Genomic DNA, 18742 nt, shown 5'->3' on the forward strand with positions numbered 1-18742 from the left:
AAACATGCCAATTGACAACTGAGGAACAATTCCCTGATTTATTACTTTGCTCATTTCCAGTATTCAAATTGCTGCAGAATTATTCATGGATTTTGCATTTTCTCAACCAAACTAGGAAGTAAATGGCATTAAAAATATAAGCCTTATCATTATTGCCACTCAATTGTTAATTAAATACAGTGCCCTAAGTTTGTTTGCAACAAACTAATCAGAAAGGTTATCCTGTGCTTGCATGTTGGAATCTAGGTAATTGCTGCATATTCAGTTTTTTATGGTTGAGGCACAGAGTTTCTAGTTTGAACAAAGATAGATTAAGGAATGTCATTGACTGTTATAGGTTAAGAAGATTACGTTACTGCTTTCGATGTAACCTATCCGGTGAATTACTGATAAATAGGTGAAAAGCAGTCCGTGATTTTTGAGGATAATGCATCTTAAAGCTTTTGGACAAGTTCTTTATACTTTACAATTATTTTGCAATTTGTATGTGGTTAGTAACATACATGAGATTGGTTTCAAAGAAAAACTGTCAAGGATTCTACTCACCAAATTCCAGAAATTGCTGTCAGTTTCTCACAGTACTCCAGTAGAAACAAAATGAGCATAAGCAGAGAGAATGGCCAGAGTGTTGGAAGATACGTTGCTATGCTTCTCATTACATCCCCAGGCACAGGCACAGCTCCCTGAACAATGACTGAGGAATGAACGTAGAACATAGAAAAGTACAGCACAGAACAGGCCCTTTGGCCCACGATGTTGTGCTGAGGTTTAATCCTAAAGCTAGCTTTATAAAATTCAAGTTTATGAGGAAGAAACGTACAGAGCCAAGCTTCAGGGGTATTTGCTGCCACCTTAAATATAGGGATTTGGAGTGTTGATGGTTAACAAGGTGACCATTGCCCTCTGTTCTTGTGGCATTACTTGCTTCTAAGCCACCATGGTGTATATCTGAAATCATATCCCTTTAGCAATAGCAGCAGCATGAAGAGGCAACTCATTCATTAGGTTTGTCCAGTCAGCCAATTTGGCTCTTGTAAGAAATGTATTTTTAATCAACCTGTTCAGACTTATTATGGTACACCATTGGAGGGGGTAGGACTCGAACCCTGACCAGCTGGCCTATGGCTTGGGTTACTACCACTAAACCACAAGACAGTAATTTGGCTGCTGAATGCAGAAAAAGTTGCTTCTTCCACAAAGTGGTGACCAAAAATCAGTGCTAGATTGACTGTAAAGCATCTGTGAAAAATTGCAAGCAGCCAGGGAAAGCATCATGTTAATTCAAGCCAGTATTTTCACTTTTGTTTCCAGAGAGCTGTGCATGTTAGCATGTCCAAGATAGATTGATAGACTTTTAAATACTAAAGGAGCATTCACTTATATCACCGTGAGGGTTAATTTTGGGCTTTTGCCAGAGAAAGAAGGTAAAAATGACTGAGGAGAAAGTAATGCTTCTAATAATGCAACATGGAAGTTGGTGCTCAAAGAGTGTTGGAATTATGAACCACTTTGTCCTATATTTTGTTGCTCCATTCATCAATCCTATCATAGGAGCAAGTTATTGCAGATGTTAGAATATGTACTAAAAGCAAAAATTGCTGGAGATCACAACAGGTCAGATAGCATCCATGGAGAGAGAGCAAGCTAATGTTTCGAGTCTGGATGACTCTTCATCAGAGCTGGACTCAGATGAAGAGTCATCTAGACGTGAAACATTGGCTTGCTCTCTCTCCACAGATGCTGCCTGACCTGCTGTGATTTCCAGCATTTTTTGTTTTCTGCCATCAATCCCATATGTTGCCATTGTTGTGGAACTTGTGCCATGTTTAAGTCAGGTGCAAGGCATTTATTTCATTCAGTATGTGAGAGTGTTGTTCTGAATTGGCAAAGTGTCACCCTTGCCATTTTATTTCTGTTGTGAGACATAACTACACATTATTGCTGCTTGGGAACTTATTTGTGGAAGATACAAATGTGTTCCAGCTACATTGACAGCTGAGTGCTATGCAAGCGCTGTATAAACCATGCTTTTATCAGAACCTTGCATCTGAGACATCCATGTCAAGATCTGTCGGGCTACTTGATGTTAACTATTTCCTCCCCTATCTGGTGCACCATGTGGTTGCAACCATTTGAGTTGGTGATTATCATACATTCAATTATATATTTCCTTCTTTAGCCTTTGTAGATGGGCTTACTGTTAGTGATTCTCAAATTCACATCAGTTTGAAAGTAATCAGCTGCTGGTGCCTACTTGGCTAGTTCTATTTCAGATGTTTAACTTTGAGCACAACTCATAACTGAGCTCGAAGATCCTTTCAATTTCCTTATTGGCTGATTATCTGTGGGAACAGATTTTAATCTGCAGCCTATAAATATTCCAGCTTTAGCAAGCTTTTGTGAAAATGAAAGTGGGCATACCATCAATAATGCACAGACTGAAATAGATTCTTGCAACAAGTTAGTAAAATATGTTCATCCAGCTTTGGCCTTTTTGGGTGTTTTTCTATGGTCCAGGCTTCTTATACTAAACACAATGCATTATGCACAACCTTACAGATAGCAGTGGATTAGAATTAGAGGGGACCCATACCAACCTGGTGCTGACAACAGAGATGCATGGTTCAGATGTATTGTGTGACCATTTCATTCTCATCCTTGACCTACTAATTTTGCATGATGCTTTGACTTTTAAAATGTTTTCCAAAATGCACTCACCTCAGTATTGATGCTGTCTACAAATTAAGTCCAATCACTCTCAGCTGAAACTTTTTTTTCCTGCTGTCCATTTTGTAAATGAATAAGCAAACAAAAATTAACCTTCCAGGTTGTATAATGCATGTGATGATGTAAAGGCTATTATGAGCATTCTGAAAGGTTTAATCTGGGAATTTTGAGTGCATGCAGCTTTGTTCTCAACTAACCCCTTTCTGTTGGCACTTTCAGCTTGTCTCAGTGCTTGGCTCAAGGGGGGCTTACTGTATGCAATCTGTGCGTGATTCAGGTGCCTGACTCTTTCCTTTCCAGGTTCTTCTGGTTCTTTTAACATGCCAAACTCTGGAGACTTATTCATGAACATGCAGTCACTGAATGGGGATTCTTACCAGGGTTCTCAAGTTGGAGCTAACGTGCAGTCACAGGTAGGCATAGGATGATTCGTTTGGACATTTCAAAGAGATTAGAATAATAAACCACTCCCACAAAGAGGAAGCTTCATAGATGGCTAGAGCCTAACCAATGACTTTGTGAGACCTGAATAGTCAATGTCAACAAATGCCAACTGAGTAATAGTCATTGCCACACAGGATTCTTGAGTATGTGGTCCTCCTAATGTCACAGTGCTCCCTTCCTTAGAAGACATGATGTGATCAGTTTCATTAGAGGAAGTGTCAGTTGTAGATGTTTAATAATGTAGGATTAGGTGGTTTAAATCTGTCATGTTTCATCTGCTACTCAACACCATAATGCAGCAATAGATTTAATTGGAATTATCATCTGAGTGTGCCTTCCCACATTTTGATAATGCCACTGTATAATAGTATGCAGATAGTCTCCATCAGTTTGAGGATTCAGGTTTGAAAATGGTTTGCGCTGGGCATTCATAACAGCTATAATTGGCTTTAGTGTTACCAAGCTGTTGAGAAATACACCAGTCCGTTTCCTGCTAACGAGAACGGACTCGTGAGGATCGAGTTCTTCCCATGGCTGATTTGTCTGAATAAGCTCACAGGCAAAGACTGGTCATTCTTGTGAGAGTGCAGTACAACTGCCCCAGACCGATACATCAGGATCAGAGAACATGAAAGATTTTTCGTTCTTGATCAGAGCTCCTGGGTTTATGTAACAGCGATGTGGAAATTTTGAAATTGAGCTTCTCTAAGTGTGTGAGAGCTACTGAATTCCTTGTCCTTTAAATAGAAGTGGTGGGTTAACCAAAACATCTACACAGACCATTTCTGTGTTGCAAAGTGCCAGTGTTGCAACTTGAGAGGAAGTATTAATATTAAAGAACAAACAATGAAATTAAAACTTGAAAGGAAAGGGCTGAAAGTGGAATGATGGTGCTTTGGGAGATGTATTTAAAAGTCAAGTTGAGTCCTGTGCTGGTAAAATCAATGTTATATTTGCTGCCATTGTTGGACTGGTGAAAAGCTGCTCATGTTGCACTGCAGCTTGAATCACACTCAATACTTCGTACAACACTACATTTAGGCTTTTTTATTTCCTACAGTTCCCCCAACACTTTTCTGTATTATATCTCATTTTCAAAATTGAGAATAAAGTTATCTGGAGCATAACTAAAGGCATAAATTCAATAATTGTATCAGCCTCGTTTTTTTTAATGTTTAAGGCAAGAATGTTTTTAATATTGAGAGACGTACAGTAATATAAGTTGGTAGTCGATGGTTTATTCATGGCATCTTGGGGAAACGTCATGTCAGAGGGTTGCAGGTTCAGGTTTCACTGTAGAGACCTATGCACATAATATAAGCTTACATTCTTGTTGCTGTATTGAGGCAATGCTCCACTGTCAGAGACTGACTTCCAAATGCAAATGTCTACCCTCTCAGTTGGACATCAAAGATCCTGCAGCATTTATTCAAAGAAGAGGAGTGGAATTCACAATCATGAATTATCCCTCAACCAGTTCCATCAAAACGGCAGATTATCTGGCCATTTATTTCGTGGTTGTTTATGGAAACTTATGCATAAATTGTCTGCCAGTTTCCTTCGTTACAACAACAATCCAAAACTACTTCAGTGGCTTAAAGTATTTTGGGACATTTCCTACTTCCAGTAGTATTTTTGATGTCCCAATGAAATCTAGTAAACTTCCCTTGGTGCACTTCTGCAGTATTTTCATGGAGCTACATGGATTGTTAAATTCTCTCATCTGTTCAGAGAGGGTGGACAAGTCTGTACTGGAGAGCAGATGCTTTGTGCACTCATTTGCAATGCCTGGCTATTGGGTGAAAGATGAGAAGTGAAAAAAATCTTGTTTGATCTGTGGGCTTGCCTAATAGCTCGACTCCTGAGAAGACTCAGTAGGACCCTGCTGAGCGCACAAGTAACATATTTCACTTCATTTGCATGTAATTGACTGCGTGGGAATTTTTACATGGGCCCAAGTGGGAAGAAGAGGAACTCAAGTACTGAGAATTACCATCCACCTCAATGTACATTCAGAGAATTTGTCCTTCACTTCATTGCTTACATGTCACTCTCTAGCATCAGCTGTAATAACTGGTTACGTTGCTGACATTCATTGGAAGTGATCTGTTGGACAGCAAACGGTTATAATTGAGGCTTTATAGCCTTCTAACAATGTCAAGCACATAATGGACACTGCTAGTGGAGATAAGTTACAAAGGAAAAGGACAAGGTTAAGCATAAATCACACAACACCAGGTTATAGTCTAACAGGTTTATTTGGAGGCACTAGCTTTCGAAGTGCAGCTTCATCATCAGGTGGTTGTGAAGCAGGATCATAAAACACAGCATTTATAGCAAAAGATTGCAGTGTCATATGGCTGAAATGATATATTGAACAAAACTAGATTAAGTCTTTCATGTTTTTGAATGGGTTTGTTAGTTTCAGTTCTTTGATATGTAAATCCCAGAACTACTTTTAAGTCACATTCTTAAAATAGCTTAAGATTTTATAACAAAAGGTGCCGTCTCAGCTCAGACAATGAATTAAAGATGTGAGGTTAAAGTCTGTCTGTATCCCAACCTTGAGTCAGACTGGTTCTATTTCTAAAGTGGAACTTACACAATATTACATGGAGTCAATGCCTATAGGTAATGGTTTTATTTTGAGCAAAATAGGATGTATATGTAAACATAATTCTGCAAAAATAAATTCACCACATAAACTTATGTGGTGTGTGCAGGAGAGAAAGAGACACAATGAGTGCGTGTGAGTGTGAGTGCATGTGAGATAGTGTGTGCTTGTGTGTGTGCAAGCTTGGTAAAGTATGTGTGAGTGTGATTGGGTTTAAGCCTGTGAGAGGGCGTGTGCGTGGGTGTGAATGTGTGCTTATGAGCGAGAGAACTTGTGTATGACAGAGGGTCTGAGTGAGTGTGTGAGTATGGATGTGTGTGTGTGTGTGTGTGTGAGAGAGAGAGAGAGAGAGAGAGAGAGTGTATACTGCAATGGTGTCACCTGTAGTGTGGGATGAGCTTCCTCGTGGGTACAAACACACACAGACCCTATCTCATGCATGAGCTCTCTCATACGCACATATACGTACACCCTCCACTCTCACACTCATGCACCCTCTCATAAGGCTTATACCCCATCACATCCCACACACATACTTTATCAAGCTTGCACACGCAAGCGCACTCTCTCGCATGCGCTCACATGCACACACTTACTTTGTGTCTCTCTCTCTCCTGCACACACACACACACACAAGTTTATGTGGTGAATTTATTTTTGCAGAACTATATTTGCATATAATCCTATTTTGCTCAAAAAAACAGTCTACGGAGGGTCAATCCATGTAATATTGTGTAAATTCCACTTTAGAAATAGAACCAGTCTGACTCAAGGTTGGGATACAGGCAGACTTTAACCTCACATCTTTAATTCATTGTCTGAGCTGAGGTGGCACCTTTTGTTTTAAAACCTTAAACTATCTTGAGAATGTGACTTAAAGTAGTTCTGGGATTTACATATCAAAGAACTGAAACTAGATGAAAGGCTTATTCTAGTTTTGTTCAATATATCATTTCAGCTGTATGACACTATAACCTTTTGCTATAAACTCTGTGTCTTACGATCCTGCTTCACAACCACCTGATGAAGAAACAGCACTTTGAAAGCTAGTGCCTTCAAATAAACCTGTTGGATGAGAACCTGATGTTGTGTGATTTTTAACTTTATCTATCTGAGTCCAAAAAAGGCTCCTCCAAATCAAGGTTAAGTATGCCAACATATCCATTATAATCTGAATTAGTGTCAATTTCCATCTCTAGACTCCTATTTTCTCCTCACATCTGACAAGTGGGCGGCACGGTGGCACAGTGGTTAGCACTGCTGCCTCACAGTGCCAGAGACCCGGGTTCAATTCCCGCCTCAGGCGACTGACTGTGTGGAGTTTGCACGTTCTCCCCGTGTCTGCGTGGGTTTCCTCCGGGTGCTCCGGTTTCCTCCCACCATCCAAAAGATGTGCAGGGTCAGGTGAATTGGCCATACTAAATTGCCTGTCGTGTTAGGTAAGGGGTAAATGTAGGGGTAGGGGTATGGGTGGGTTTCGCTTTGGCGGGTCGGTGTGGACTTGTTGGGCCGAAGGGCCTGTTTCCACACTATAATCTAATCTAAATCTAAATTTTCAAACTGACATTTGTTGTCTTGCTTATCCATTGATTATTTTGAACAGATTAGTTTAAAATTCAGATTATACTCTTACCCACAATTCATAGAACAGCACAGTACAGGCCTTTTTATCCTACTCTAAAATCAAACTAACCCAACTTACTATCATCCATGTGCCTATCCAAGAGTTGCTTAAATGTCTCTAATGTATCTGACTCTACTACCACTATTGACAGGGCATTCCACACACCCACCACTCTGTGTAAAGAACCTGCCTCTGACATTTCTCTGAACCTTTCTTCAATCACTTAAAATTATGACCCCTTGTGATTGTCATTTCTGCCCTAGGAAAATGTCTCTGACTATTCATTCTATCTATGCCTCTCATTATTTTACATAGCTCTATAAAGTCATGTCTCATCCTTCTTCACTCTAATGAGAAAAACCAAAGCCCCCTCAACCTTCGTTCATAAGACATGCCCTTCAGTCCAGGCAGCATCCTGGTAAATCTCCTCTCAATATCTCTAAAGCTTCCACATCCTTCCTATAATGAGGTGAGCAGAACTGACCGGAATATTCCAAGTGTGGTCTATCTAGGGCTCTGTAGAGCTGCAACATAACCTCACGGCTCTTAAATTTGGATGCAGCTTAGTTGTGAGTGAGGACTTCTGTCTTCCTTTCATGCCTACATATGGTCACATTGAAGTACCTTCTTTTGAATATATTTGTTTAATACAACCCAAGTAGGGTTACTTTATCTGGCATTAAAACTGTCAGCAACAAATTTGACATGATCATAATATCTGAGGGACATTTACCAATCAATCCAGTTTGAAACTGGACATCAACTGAACGAAGTGTAGTGTCCCCTGAAGTGAGATTAGAAGGTAGCAGAGAGTTGTACCACGATCAGATGTAATTCCGTCCTCATTTTAAAGGTGTATATTCTGTACTTATTTTCATCTCTCCATTATAAAATTTACTTATAATTGCAATTGCTGTTAAAATTTATCACTCTGTTTGTAGTAGTCATTGACTCATACAGTATGGAAATAAACTAGAGGCATTTGAAACCTTCAGCGATTTGTTTATGCATATACAAAAGAGATGCACTCTTCACATGGGAAAAATGGTTCTTATAGAATCCCTGCAGTGTGGAAGCAGGCCCTTCGGCCCAACAAGTCCACACCAGCCCTCCAAAGAGTAATTCACCCAGACCCATTCCCCTACTACTCTACATTTACCCCAGACTAATGCACCTAATCTACATATCCCTGAACACTACATATCCCTGAACACTATGGGCAATTTAGCATGGCCAATTCATCTGCACATCTTTGGATTGTGGGTGGAAACCGGAGCACCTGAAGGGAACCCACGCAGACACGAGGAGAATGTGCAAACCCGCACAGGCGGTCGCCAAGGCAGGAACCAAACCTAGATCCCTGGTGCAGTGAGGCAACAGTGCTAACCATTGAGCCACCATGCCACCCATGTTCTTCCACAAACTGTGACAGATCATTGATTTTATACTACCTGTACATGGGCTCTGCATTGTTTTGAATATACCAATCACCAAACATACACGTGTTCCGCACATCTAGTCATGGTCAGATTTCATCTACGTCATTTGGATAACAAATTGACACCAGAGTACATGGACAGGAAGGAGGGAAGGTAAACAGATGGCCAACTGCCAAATCTTTAATCTTGTTTTCATGGGAAATGTAATCTTAATCACTAGAATATCGTATTCATTTATTTTTCCAGTGCTCTGGCTTAGTAACTTAGGGTAGTCGATCTTGCCTTCTTCTCTGGACCTAGCATTGTTCACACAAGAATGTCATCTTTTCACTTGCCTGTCACAGAATTCCTATAGTGTGGCCCATTTAGCCCATCAAGTCTGCACCAACTCTCCAAGGAACATCTCCCCTGGACCTCTACCCTATCCCCATAACGCCATGTTTACTAGGGCTAATCCGTCCAGTGTACACATCCCTGGATACTACGGACAATTTATCATGGTCAATCCATCTAACCTGTGCATTTTCAGACGATGGGAGGAAACTGGAATGTCTGGAGGAAACGCATGCAGACATGGGAAGAATGTGCAAGCTTTGCACAAACTGTCTCCCCCAAGACTGGGGTCAAACCTATGTCTCTAGCACTGTCAGGCAGCAGTGCTAACCACTTAGCCATTGTGCTGCCCTGGAGGGATCCTGTATCTAAGTTTCTCTAAGGTATGCTTGGACAGTCATAGGCTACTGTCACCAAAATAAAATGCTATCAATACTCAGGACATCTGTCAGTTCTGTAAAGAGTAGACAGGCAGGAGGTTGGAAGAACACAGCAAGCCAGGCAGCATCAGGAGGTGCGGGAGTCGATGTTTCGGGTGTAACCCTTATAAAGGGAGAGATGAGGGCAGGGTGGTGAAGTGGGGATAGGTGAAGACAGGGAGCAGTGGAAGAGAGGGGTAGGGTCTGGGAAGGGAGTCAGGGGATGAGAAAGGAGTTTATTTGAAATTGGAGAACTCAATGTTAAGTCCTCCAGGCTGTAGGGTGCCCAGGCGGAAGATAAGGTGTTGTTTCTCCAATAGGAACTGTGGTTTGTTTTGGCAGTGGAAAAGGCCAAGGATGGTTATGTTGGAAAGAGAGTGGTTGGGGGAATTAAAATGGGTGGTGACTGGGAGGCCCGGTCGGCCCCTGCAGGCCCAACTGTGATGCTTGGTGAACCATTCTCTACGTTTATGTTCGGTCTCCCCGATGTAGAGAAGATCACATTGGAAGCACCTGATACAGTAAAATAAGTTGGAAGAGAGGCAGGTGAACTTCTATCTCACCTGGAGCCTGTCTCGCTAGCATCCCAGATGTCCACCTATTTTGAACCCTGGATGGAGGTGAGATGGCTGGTCTACCGGCAGGTTTTGCATCATTTCTGATTGCAGGGGAAGATACCTGGCAGTTCGGTGGCAGGGTCACGTGATCCAAGGACTGGTGGAGTAAACAGTCCTTGCAGAAGGCAGAGGGAGTGGGGTCTATTTGGAGTTGGCGGAAGTGTTTGAGGATGATGCGTTAGATGTGGAGACTGGTGGGGTGGTAAGTGAGGACAAGGGGGACTCTGTCTTTATTGCTTTGGGGAGAGTTTAGAGCAGTGGAACGGGGAATGGAGGTAGTCTGGATGACGGAGGGAGGAAAAACACGTTGTTCAAAATAGGTGGACATCTGGGATGCTAGCGAGACAGGCTTCTGTCTATCTACTTTGGATTCCAGCATCTGCAGTTTTTCGATCTCTAGTCCTGTGAAGAAGGCAGACTGTTAAAGTATCCAGTATAAATCCATCATCGGAATCAGCAAATATTACTTAAGTATTACTTAAAAAACACCACAAAAGTTTTGTCTCTTATACATGCAGCTCAGCACCACTTTCTCAAGAGCATTTGGGGAGGGGCAATAAATGCTGGCCCAGCAACAAATACCCACACTGTGAATGAATTTAAAAAGCACAAGGATAATGACTACAATTTACATTTACATAACATCTTTTAAAACGGTAAAATGTAGCAAAAAGCTTCTCTGGAAAGTTTTTTTTTAAATTATCACCAAGCTGCATGTGGAATCAGGGCACCATCAAAGATGTACCTTTTAAGGAGCATCCGGAAGAAGGAGAAGAAAGCAGAGATTAGGGAATTCCAGAGCTTAGACACCAGTGGAGTGATGGCAATTGGGAGTGCACAAGAGTTCGGTATTTTAAGAGTATATCTTGATCTTGCAGAGTTTTTGGGATGAAGAAGGTCACAGTGATAGGCAGAGGCAAGCGCACAGAAGGGTTGAAGCTATTATTCCAGTACTGATTTCACTCAATTAAAGACAAACTGGTAAAAGTTTAAACAGTTACGCAAAAAGTGGCATTTGTTTCTTCAGCTAAAAGTATGATTTCCACAAATATATAAATTATATTAGGAACATGCTGAAGGAGGTCATTAAGCCCCTCAAACTGTTTCCCCATTCAATGAAAACTCAAATGATTTGTGACCTAACTCCTTATACCCACCTTTGCCCAGGTCCTTTACTATCTTTGGTTAACAAAAATCCATAAGCTTCAACTTTAGCTCATAGTCTGTGCTGAAGGACTTAATCTTGAAGTCCATATATGAATAGACATTCCCCTGCCCACTTGCATATGAATACAGAAACATACGAATTAGGAGCAGCAGGCCCCTTGAGACTGCCCCTTGAGACTGCCCCTTGAGACTATTCAACAAGATCATGGCTGATCTGAAAGTGGCAGAGGAATTAAACAGAAATTTTGCATCAGTCGTTATAATGGAAGATATTTCAAAGTTCCCACTAATAGTAAAAAAAGGGAAGAATTAAATCATCACCATCACTAAAGAAATAGTATTAGACAAATTAATAGGGTTATGGGGAGATAAGTCCTTTGGCCCTGATGGCTTGTGTCCTAAAAGAGGTAGCTACAGAGATAATGGATGCATTGGTTGTAGTTTTCCAAAAATCCTTGGATTCTGGAGAAGTATCAGAGGATTGGAAAACTGCATATATGACACTCCAAGTGAAAAAGGGAGGGAGGCAAAAAGCAGGGAACTGTAGGCCGTTTAACCTGGCATCTATTATCGGAAAATATCATCAATTATTAAGGAATCAATTATTAAGGAAGTAATAGCACATTTGGAAAATCATAATCTAATCAGGCAGAGTCAGCTGGGCTTCATGAAAGAGAAATCACGTCTGACTAATTTATTAGAGTTTTTCCAGGAAGTCTCAACCAGCATGGGTAGAGGGGAACTAATAGATATTTTGTGTTTTGACTTCAGAAGTCATTCAACAAAGTATCTCAAAAAAGATTAAGTCATGTGATGTTGGAGGTAGTATACTGGCATGGACAGAGAATTAGCTAACGAGCAGAAACAGCGAGTAGGAATAAGGAGTTCTTTTTCAGGTTGGCGACCCATGACCAATGAGGTCCCACAGGGATCAGTGCTGGGGCCGCAACTGTTTACAATATATATGAATAACTTGAAAGGAAGTGAATGTGCTGCAGCTACATTTGCAGATGACACAAAAATAAGTGGAAATAAGAAGGAAACAAACAGTTTACATGGAGATATTGATAGGTTAAATAAGTGGGCAGAAAGTTAGCAAATGGAGTCTAATCTTGATAAAGATGAAGTTGCTCATTTGGAAGGGAGAACAAAAGAGCAGAATATTATTTAACTGGAGTAAACCTGTGGAAAGTTGTGGCACAAAGGGACTTAGGGGAACTTGCACATGAAACTCAGAAAACTAGCATGCAGGTACAGCAGGTAGACAGGAAGGCTAATGGAATGTTGCAATATTCTTAGACTTGGAGTCTAACAGTAGGACATCTTACTGCAACTTTACAGGGTACTGGTGAGACCACATCTGGAGTACTATGAACAAATTTGGTCCCTTCTATTTAAAGAAAAATATTATCTCATTGGAGGCAGTTCAGAAAATATTCAGTAAGATGATCCTCAGGAAGGAGGGATTATCTTTCAAGCAAAGGCAAAACAGATTGGGACTCTCCTCACTGGAGTTTAGAAGAATGAGAGGTAATCTCATTGAAACATGTAGAATTCTGGAAGGATCTTATACAGGACAAACACTAGGAGGATGTTTTCCCTCATAGGAAATCCTAGGGCAGGAGGGCACAGTCTTAGAATAAAGGGGTGCCAATTTAAAACTGAGATGAGGAGGAATTACTTCTTTCACAGAGTTGTGAGTCTTTGGAACTCATTGCAACTGAGAGCATTGGGATAGAGTATTTCAGACTGAGATAGTTTGATTCTTGATCAGTTGGGAAATCAAAAGTTTCAGGGAAAACACAGAAAAAGGGATGTGAGGAATGTCGGATCAGCCATGATCCTATTGAGTTTTGAAGCAGGCTTGAGTGCTGAATGGCCTACTCCTGTTCCTATTTCTTATAATCTTGTGGATTACTCCTCCTGACTGCCTACCCCGATGAGCTATCACTCCTTTCTTTATTAAAAATCTAAGAGTCTACTTAGCTTTCCAAAAATCTTAAATCAGGTCCAAGAGGCATGACTTAATCTTGATAAATCCGAGCTGGTTTTCTCTAATCTGCTGAATTTTCTGGGGGAAGTGATGGCTTCGTGGTATTATCACTGGACTGTCGATCCAGAGACCTAGGTAATGTCCCAGGATCTGGGTTTGAATCCCACCAAGGCAGATCGTGGAATTTGAAATCAATGAATAGCTGGAACTAAGCATCTAATAATGACCATGAATCTATTTTTGATTTTTGGAAAAACCCATCTGGTTCACTAATGTCCTTTAGGGAAAGAAAATGCCATCCTTACCTGGTTTGGTCTACATGTGACTCTAGACCCTCAGCAATGAGCTTCCCTCTTAACTGAAAATGTGTTGCTGGAAAAGCGCAGCAGGTCAGGCAGGGAACAGGGGAATCGACATTTCGGGCATAAGCCCTTCTTCAGGAATGAGGAAAGTGTGTCCAGCAGGCTAAGATAAAAGGTAGGGAGGAGGGACTTGGGGGAGGGGCGTTGGAAATGCGATAGGTGGAAGAGGTCAAGGTGAGGGTGATAGGCCGGAGTGGGGTGGGGGCGGAGAGGTCAGGAAGAAGATTGCAGGTTAGGAAGGCAGTGCTGAGTTTGAGGGATTTGACTGAGACAAGGTGGAGGGAGGGGAAATGAGGAAACTGGAGAAATCTGAGTTCATCCCTTGTGGTTGGAGGGTTCCTAGGCGGAAGATGAGGCGCTCTTCCTCCAACCGTCGTGTTGCTATGGTCTGGCGATGGAGGAGTCCAAGGACCTGCTTGTCCTTGGTGGAGTGGGAGGGGGAGTTGAAGTGTTGAGCCACGGGGTGGTTGGGTTGGTTGGTCCGGGTGTCCCAGAGGTGTTCTCTGAAACGTTCCGCAAGTAGGCGGCCTGTCTCCCCAATATAGAGGAGGCCACATCGGGTGCAGCGGATGCAATAGATGATGTGTGTGGAGGTGCAGGTGAATTTGTGGCGGATATGGAATTATCCCTTGGGGCCTTGGAGGGAAGTAAGGGGGGAGGTGTGGGCGCAAATTTTGCATTTCTTGCGGTTGCAGGGGAAGGTGCCAGGAGTGGAGGTTGGGTTGGTGGGGGGTGTGGACCTGACGAGGGAGTCACGGAGGGAGTGGTCTTTTCGGAATGCTGATAGGGGAGGGGAGGGAAATATATCTCTGGTGGTGGGGTCCTTTTGGAGGTGGCGGAAATGACGGCGGATGATCCGCTGTACATGGAGGTTAGTGGGGTGGTAGGTGAGGACCATTGGGGTTCTGCCCCGGTGGGAGTTGGAGGGGTGGGGCTCAAGGACGGAGGAGCAGGAAGTGGAAGAGATGCGGTGGAGGGCATCGTCGACCATGTCTGGGGGGATATTGCGGTCCTTGAAGAAGGAGGCCATCTGGGTTGTACGGATTTGGAACTGGTCCTCCTGGGAGCAGATGCGGCGGAGACGAAGGAATTGGGAATATGGGATGGCGTTTTTACAGGGGGCAGGGTGGGAGGAGGTGTTGTCTAGGTAGCTGTGGGAGTCGGTCGGTTTATAGTAGATATAGTAGATATAGTCGGATATGTGGAACAGTCCATCTTCCGCAGCTACACTGGCACCACCCCCCACCTTTTCCTCCGCTGCATCGATGATTGTATCGGCACTGCCTCGTGCTCCCACGAGGAGGTTGAACAGTTCATCCACTTTACCAACACCTTCCACCCGGACCTCAAATTCACCTGGACAGTCTCAGACTCCTCCCTCCCATTCCTAGACCTTTCCATTTCTATCTCGGGCGACCGAATCAACATGGACATCTACTATAAACCGACCGACTCCCACAGCTACCTAGATTACACCTCCTCCCACCCTCCCCCCTGTAAAAACGCCATCCCATATTCCCAATTCCTTCGTCTCCGCTGCATCTGCTCCCAGGAGGACCAGTTCCAAATCCGTACAACCCAGATGGCCTCCTTCTTCAAGGACCGCAATTTCCCCCCAGACGTGGTCGACGATGCCCTACACTGCATCTCTTCCACATCCCTCTCCTCCGTCCTTGAGCCCCGCCCCTCCAACCGCCACCAGGACAGAACCCCACTGGTCCTCACCTACCACCCCACCAACCTCCATGTACAGCGTATCATCCGCCGTCATTTCCGCTACTACTAAACGGACCCTACCACCAGGGATATATTTCCCTCCCCTCCCCTATCAGCATTCCGAAAAGACCACTCCCTCGTCAGGTCCACACCCCCCACCAACCCAACCTCCACTCCTGGCACCTTCCCCTGCAACCGCAAGAAATGCAAAACTTGCGCCCACACCTCCCCCCTTACTTCCCTCCAAGGCCCCAAGGGATAATTCCATATCCGCCACAAATTCACCTGCACCTCCACACACATCATCTATTGCATCCGCTGCACCCGATATGGCCTCCTCTATATTGGGGAGACAGGCCGCCTACTTGGGGAACGTTTCAGAGAACACCTCTGGGACACCCGGACCAACCAACAACCACCCTGTGGCTCAACACTTCAACTCCCCCTCCCACTCCACCAAGGACATGCAGGTCCTTGGACTCCTCCATCGCCAGACCATAGCAACACGACGGTTGGAGGAAGAGCGCCTCATCTTCCGCCTAGGAACCCTCCAACCACAAGGGATGAACTCAGATTTCTCCAGTTTCCTCATTTCCCCTCCCCCCACCTTGTCTCAGTCAAATCCCTCAAACTCAGCACTGCCTTCCTAACCTGCAATCTTCTTCCTGACCTCTCTGCCCCCACCCCACTCCGGCCTATCTCCCTCACCTTGACCTCCTTCCACCTATCGCATTTCCAATGCCCCTCCCCAAGTCCCTCCTCCCTACCTTAGCCTGCTGGACACACTTTCCTCATTCCTGAAGAAGGGCTTATGCCCGAAACGTCAATTCTCCTGTTCCTTGGATGCTGCCTGACCTGCTGCGCTTTTCCAGCAACACATTTTCAGCTCTGATCTGCAGTCCTCACTTTCTTCCCTCTTAACTATCCTCTGGGCAATTAAGGATGGGCAATAAATACTGCCTCATCAGTGACGTCCTCATCCTGTGAATAAATAAAGAAAAAAATGATGTTCAGTCACTCTAACCTTAATTATAGCTTCTATTAATTTTCCAAGATCAGATGCAAGGCTAACTACTTTATAAGTCACTGTTTACCCTAACTCAGCTTTCTTCTGCATCATGGTTTGATTTCTGTATCCCTTCAGATAATAAACATGTGGAATAATTTGAAACCTATAGCTGCACATTTGGCGTTGGCCTATTTTGAGAAAAATAATCACAAGCATGACTGGGTGAGATGAACTTGGTTCCTAAAAGACATGACAGCAGTGATGGTGGATGTACTAATTTTGATATTCCACAGTTCCCCAGATTCCAGAATAGTCTCTATGGATTAGAAGGTCCCTCGTGTTAACACACTATTCAAAAGAAGAGGTTAAGAGAAAACAGGCAACTGTAGGCCAGAAACAAAAACAGAAAGTGCTGGGAAAGCTCTGCAGGTCTGGCAGCATCTGTGAAGAGAAATCAGTTAACATTTCAGATCTGGTGACCCTTCCTCAGAACTATAGGCCAGCTAATGATAGGGAAAACATCTGAATCTATTACTGACGGTATGGTAATGGAAAATTCTAAAAAGATGAGACATTAATTTATAAATTGTATTGACCAGGCTGTTAGAATTTGTTTGACATTGTAGTTACTGGGCTAGATAAGTAGATCCACTCTTTTTAGATCTTCAAAAGTATTTGTTTAATTGCCTCACACAATTAGAAATAATAGGATTGAGATTGACACATGGCCAGATACAGAATTGGTTAACAGATAGAAAAGAAGAGAGTAGGAATAAACAGATCATTTTCGTACTGGCATGATGTAACTAATGGTCCTTAGCTAATTACAATCTGTACCAATGAGTTAGATGAGGAGACAGGGTGTTACACATCAAAGATTTCTAACAGTCCAAAGTTTGATTTGAATATAAGAATGTGAAGAGGGTGCAGAGGAATATGGACAGACTAATTAAGTGAACAAGAATATAACAGATAATGAGACTAAATCTGAAGTTACACTCTGCGTTTGTATTCAGATGGACCTTAGTGTTCAAATTAATTGATTCAAACAGACTGTATATTGTGCAACACAATTTTTCCCTATTTACTTTGTAAAAGTTAAAGTTACTATAATCTTACCAGGCCATAGGGCTGCTCTCCATTAGAGAGAGACTACAGTGGTGGTTTCACCTGAGGATTATCACACCTCATCCTTCATGCTAACCTATCATCACATTTCTTGTAACGGGAATTGAACCTACACTGGTGGTATCACTCTGCACTGCAAACCAGCTGTCCAGCCAATTGAGTGTGGTAAACAAAACAGAAATTGCCAGGAAAATTCAGCAGGTCTGGCAGCATCTATGGAGAGAAAGCAGAATTAACATTTCAGGTCCAGTGACCCTTCTTCAGAACTGATTGTAGCAGGAAAAGTTTGGTATATATGCTAAAGAAGAGGTGGGGGAGGTAAACAATATATGATAGGTGAAAATGGAGCCCAAGAGAGAGAAAAACAGTTGACAGACAAAGGAACAGGTAAAGGTCAGCCTCGGAGAATAAATAACTGTTAATGGGGTCCACTTGTGGCTGACAATGGGCTGTTGGAGGTAGCAGTCCATATGATGTTGTGACCTGGTGTGTGAGGGTTGGAGTAAGAGCATGGGAGAAGGTACTGAAGCCCTAAAATCTAATTTGTTCACTTGTCACTGAGCATGTTTTGTCCATTGAATATAATATTGAGTTCAACTGGCTGCAGGCTTCCCAAGTGGAAAATAAGGTCTTGGTTTCCCAGCTTGCACTGAGCTTCACTGGAGCAATGCACCAAGCCTGAGATGTTGGCCAGGGAATGTGGCGGTGTGTTGAAATGGTAGGCAACTGAATGCTCAGGGTCATTTTTGCAGTCAGCAATTAGGTATTCTGCAAAACAGTCGCCCAGTCTACACTTCACCTCCCCTGTTTAGAGCAGGCTACATTGTAAGCAGCGAATACAGTAAACTAATTTGGGTGAAGTGCAGATAAATCACTGTTTCAACTGGAAGGTGTGTCTGGGGCCTTGGATGTGAGGAGAGAGGAAGTAAACAGGCAAGTGTTACACATTCTGCGACTGCATGGGAAAGTGACTTGGGAATGTGGAGAAATATTGGGAGTAGAGGAGTAGGTCAATCTGTATCACAGGAGCAGGGAAGTCAACATTTCAGGTCTTGACCTTTCAACAGGGTCCCGACCTGTAACGGTGACTCCCCAGCTTCTGTGATGCTGCTTGACCTGTGGTACTTTTTCCACCTCTACACTTTATCCA

General features: G+C 43.0%; 1 protein-coding gene across 8 annotated transcripts in view; it reads left to right on the forward strand.

The window, feature by feature from the left end:
- LOC122552150 (pre-B-cell leukemia transcription factor 1-like) overlaps positions 1-18742 on the forward strand; it is a 621501-nt gene that overhangs the window by 547759 nt on the left and 55000 nt on the right. For 7 of the 8 annotated variants that reach the window (XM_043694652.2, XM_043694655.2, XM_087983511.1 and 4 more), the window contains one exon: positions 3028-3140. The exons of the other annotated variant lie outside the window; for it this stretch is intronic. In XM_043694652.2, the coding sequence (XP_043550587.1) occupies positions 3028-3140 (113 nt within the window). The remainder of the gene's footprint in view (positions 1-3027; positions 3141-18742) is intronic. 8 annotated transcript variants of the gene reach the window in all.

The sequence above is a fragment of the Chiloscyllium plagiosum genome, unplaced genomic scaffold, assembly GCF_037043375.1.
Source record: "Chiloscyllium plagiosum isolate Xiang-an unplaced genomic scaffold, Cpla_swu_hap1 HiC_scaffold_45, whole genome shotgun sequence".
NCBI classification, from domain to species: Eukaryota; Metazoa; Chordata; class Chondrichthyes; order Orectolobiformes; family Hemiscylliidae; genus Chiloscyllium; species Chiloscyllium plagiosum.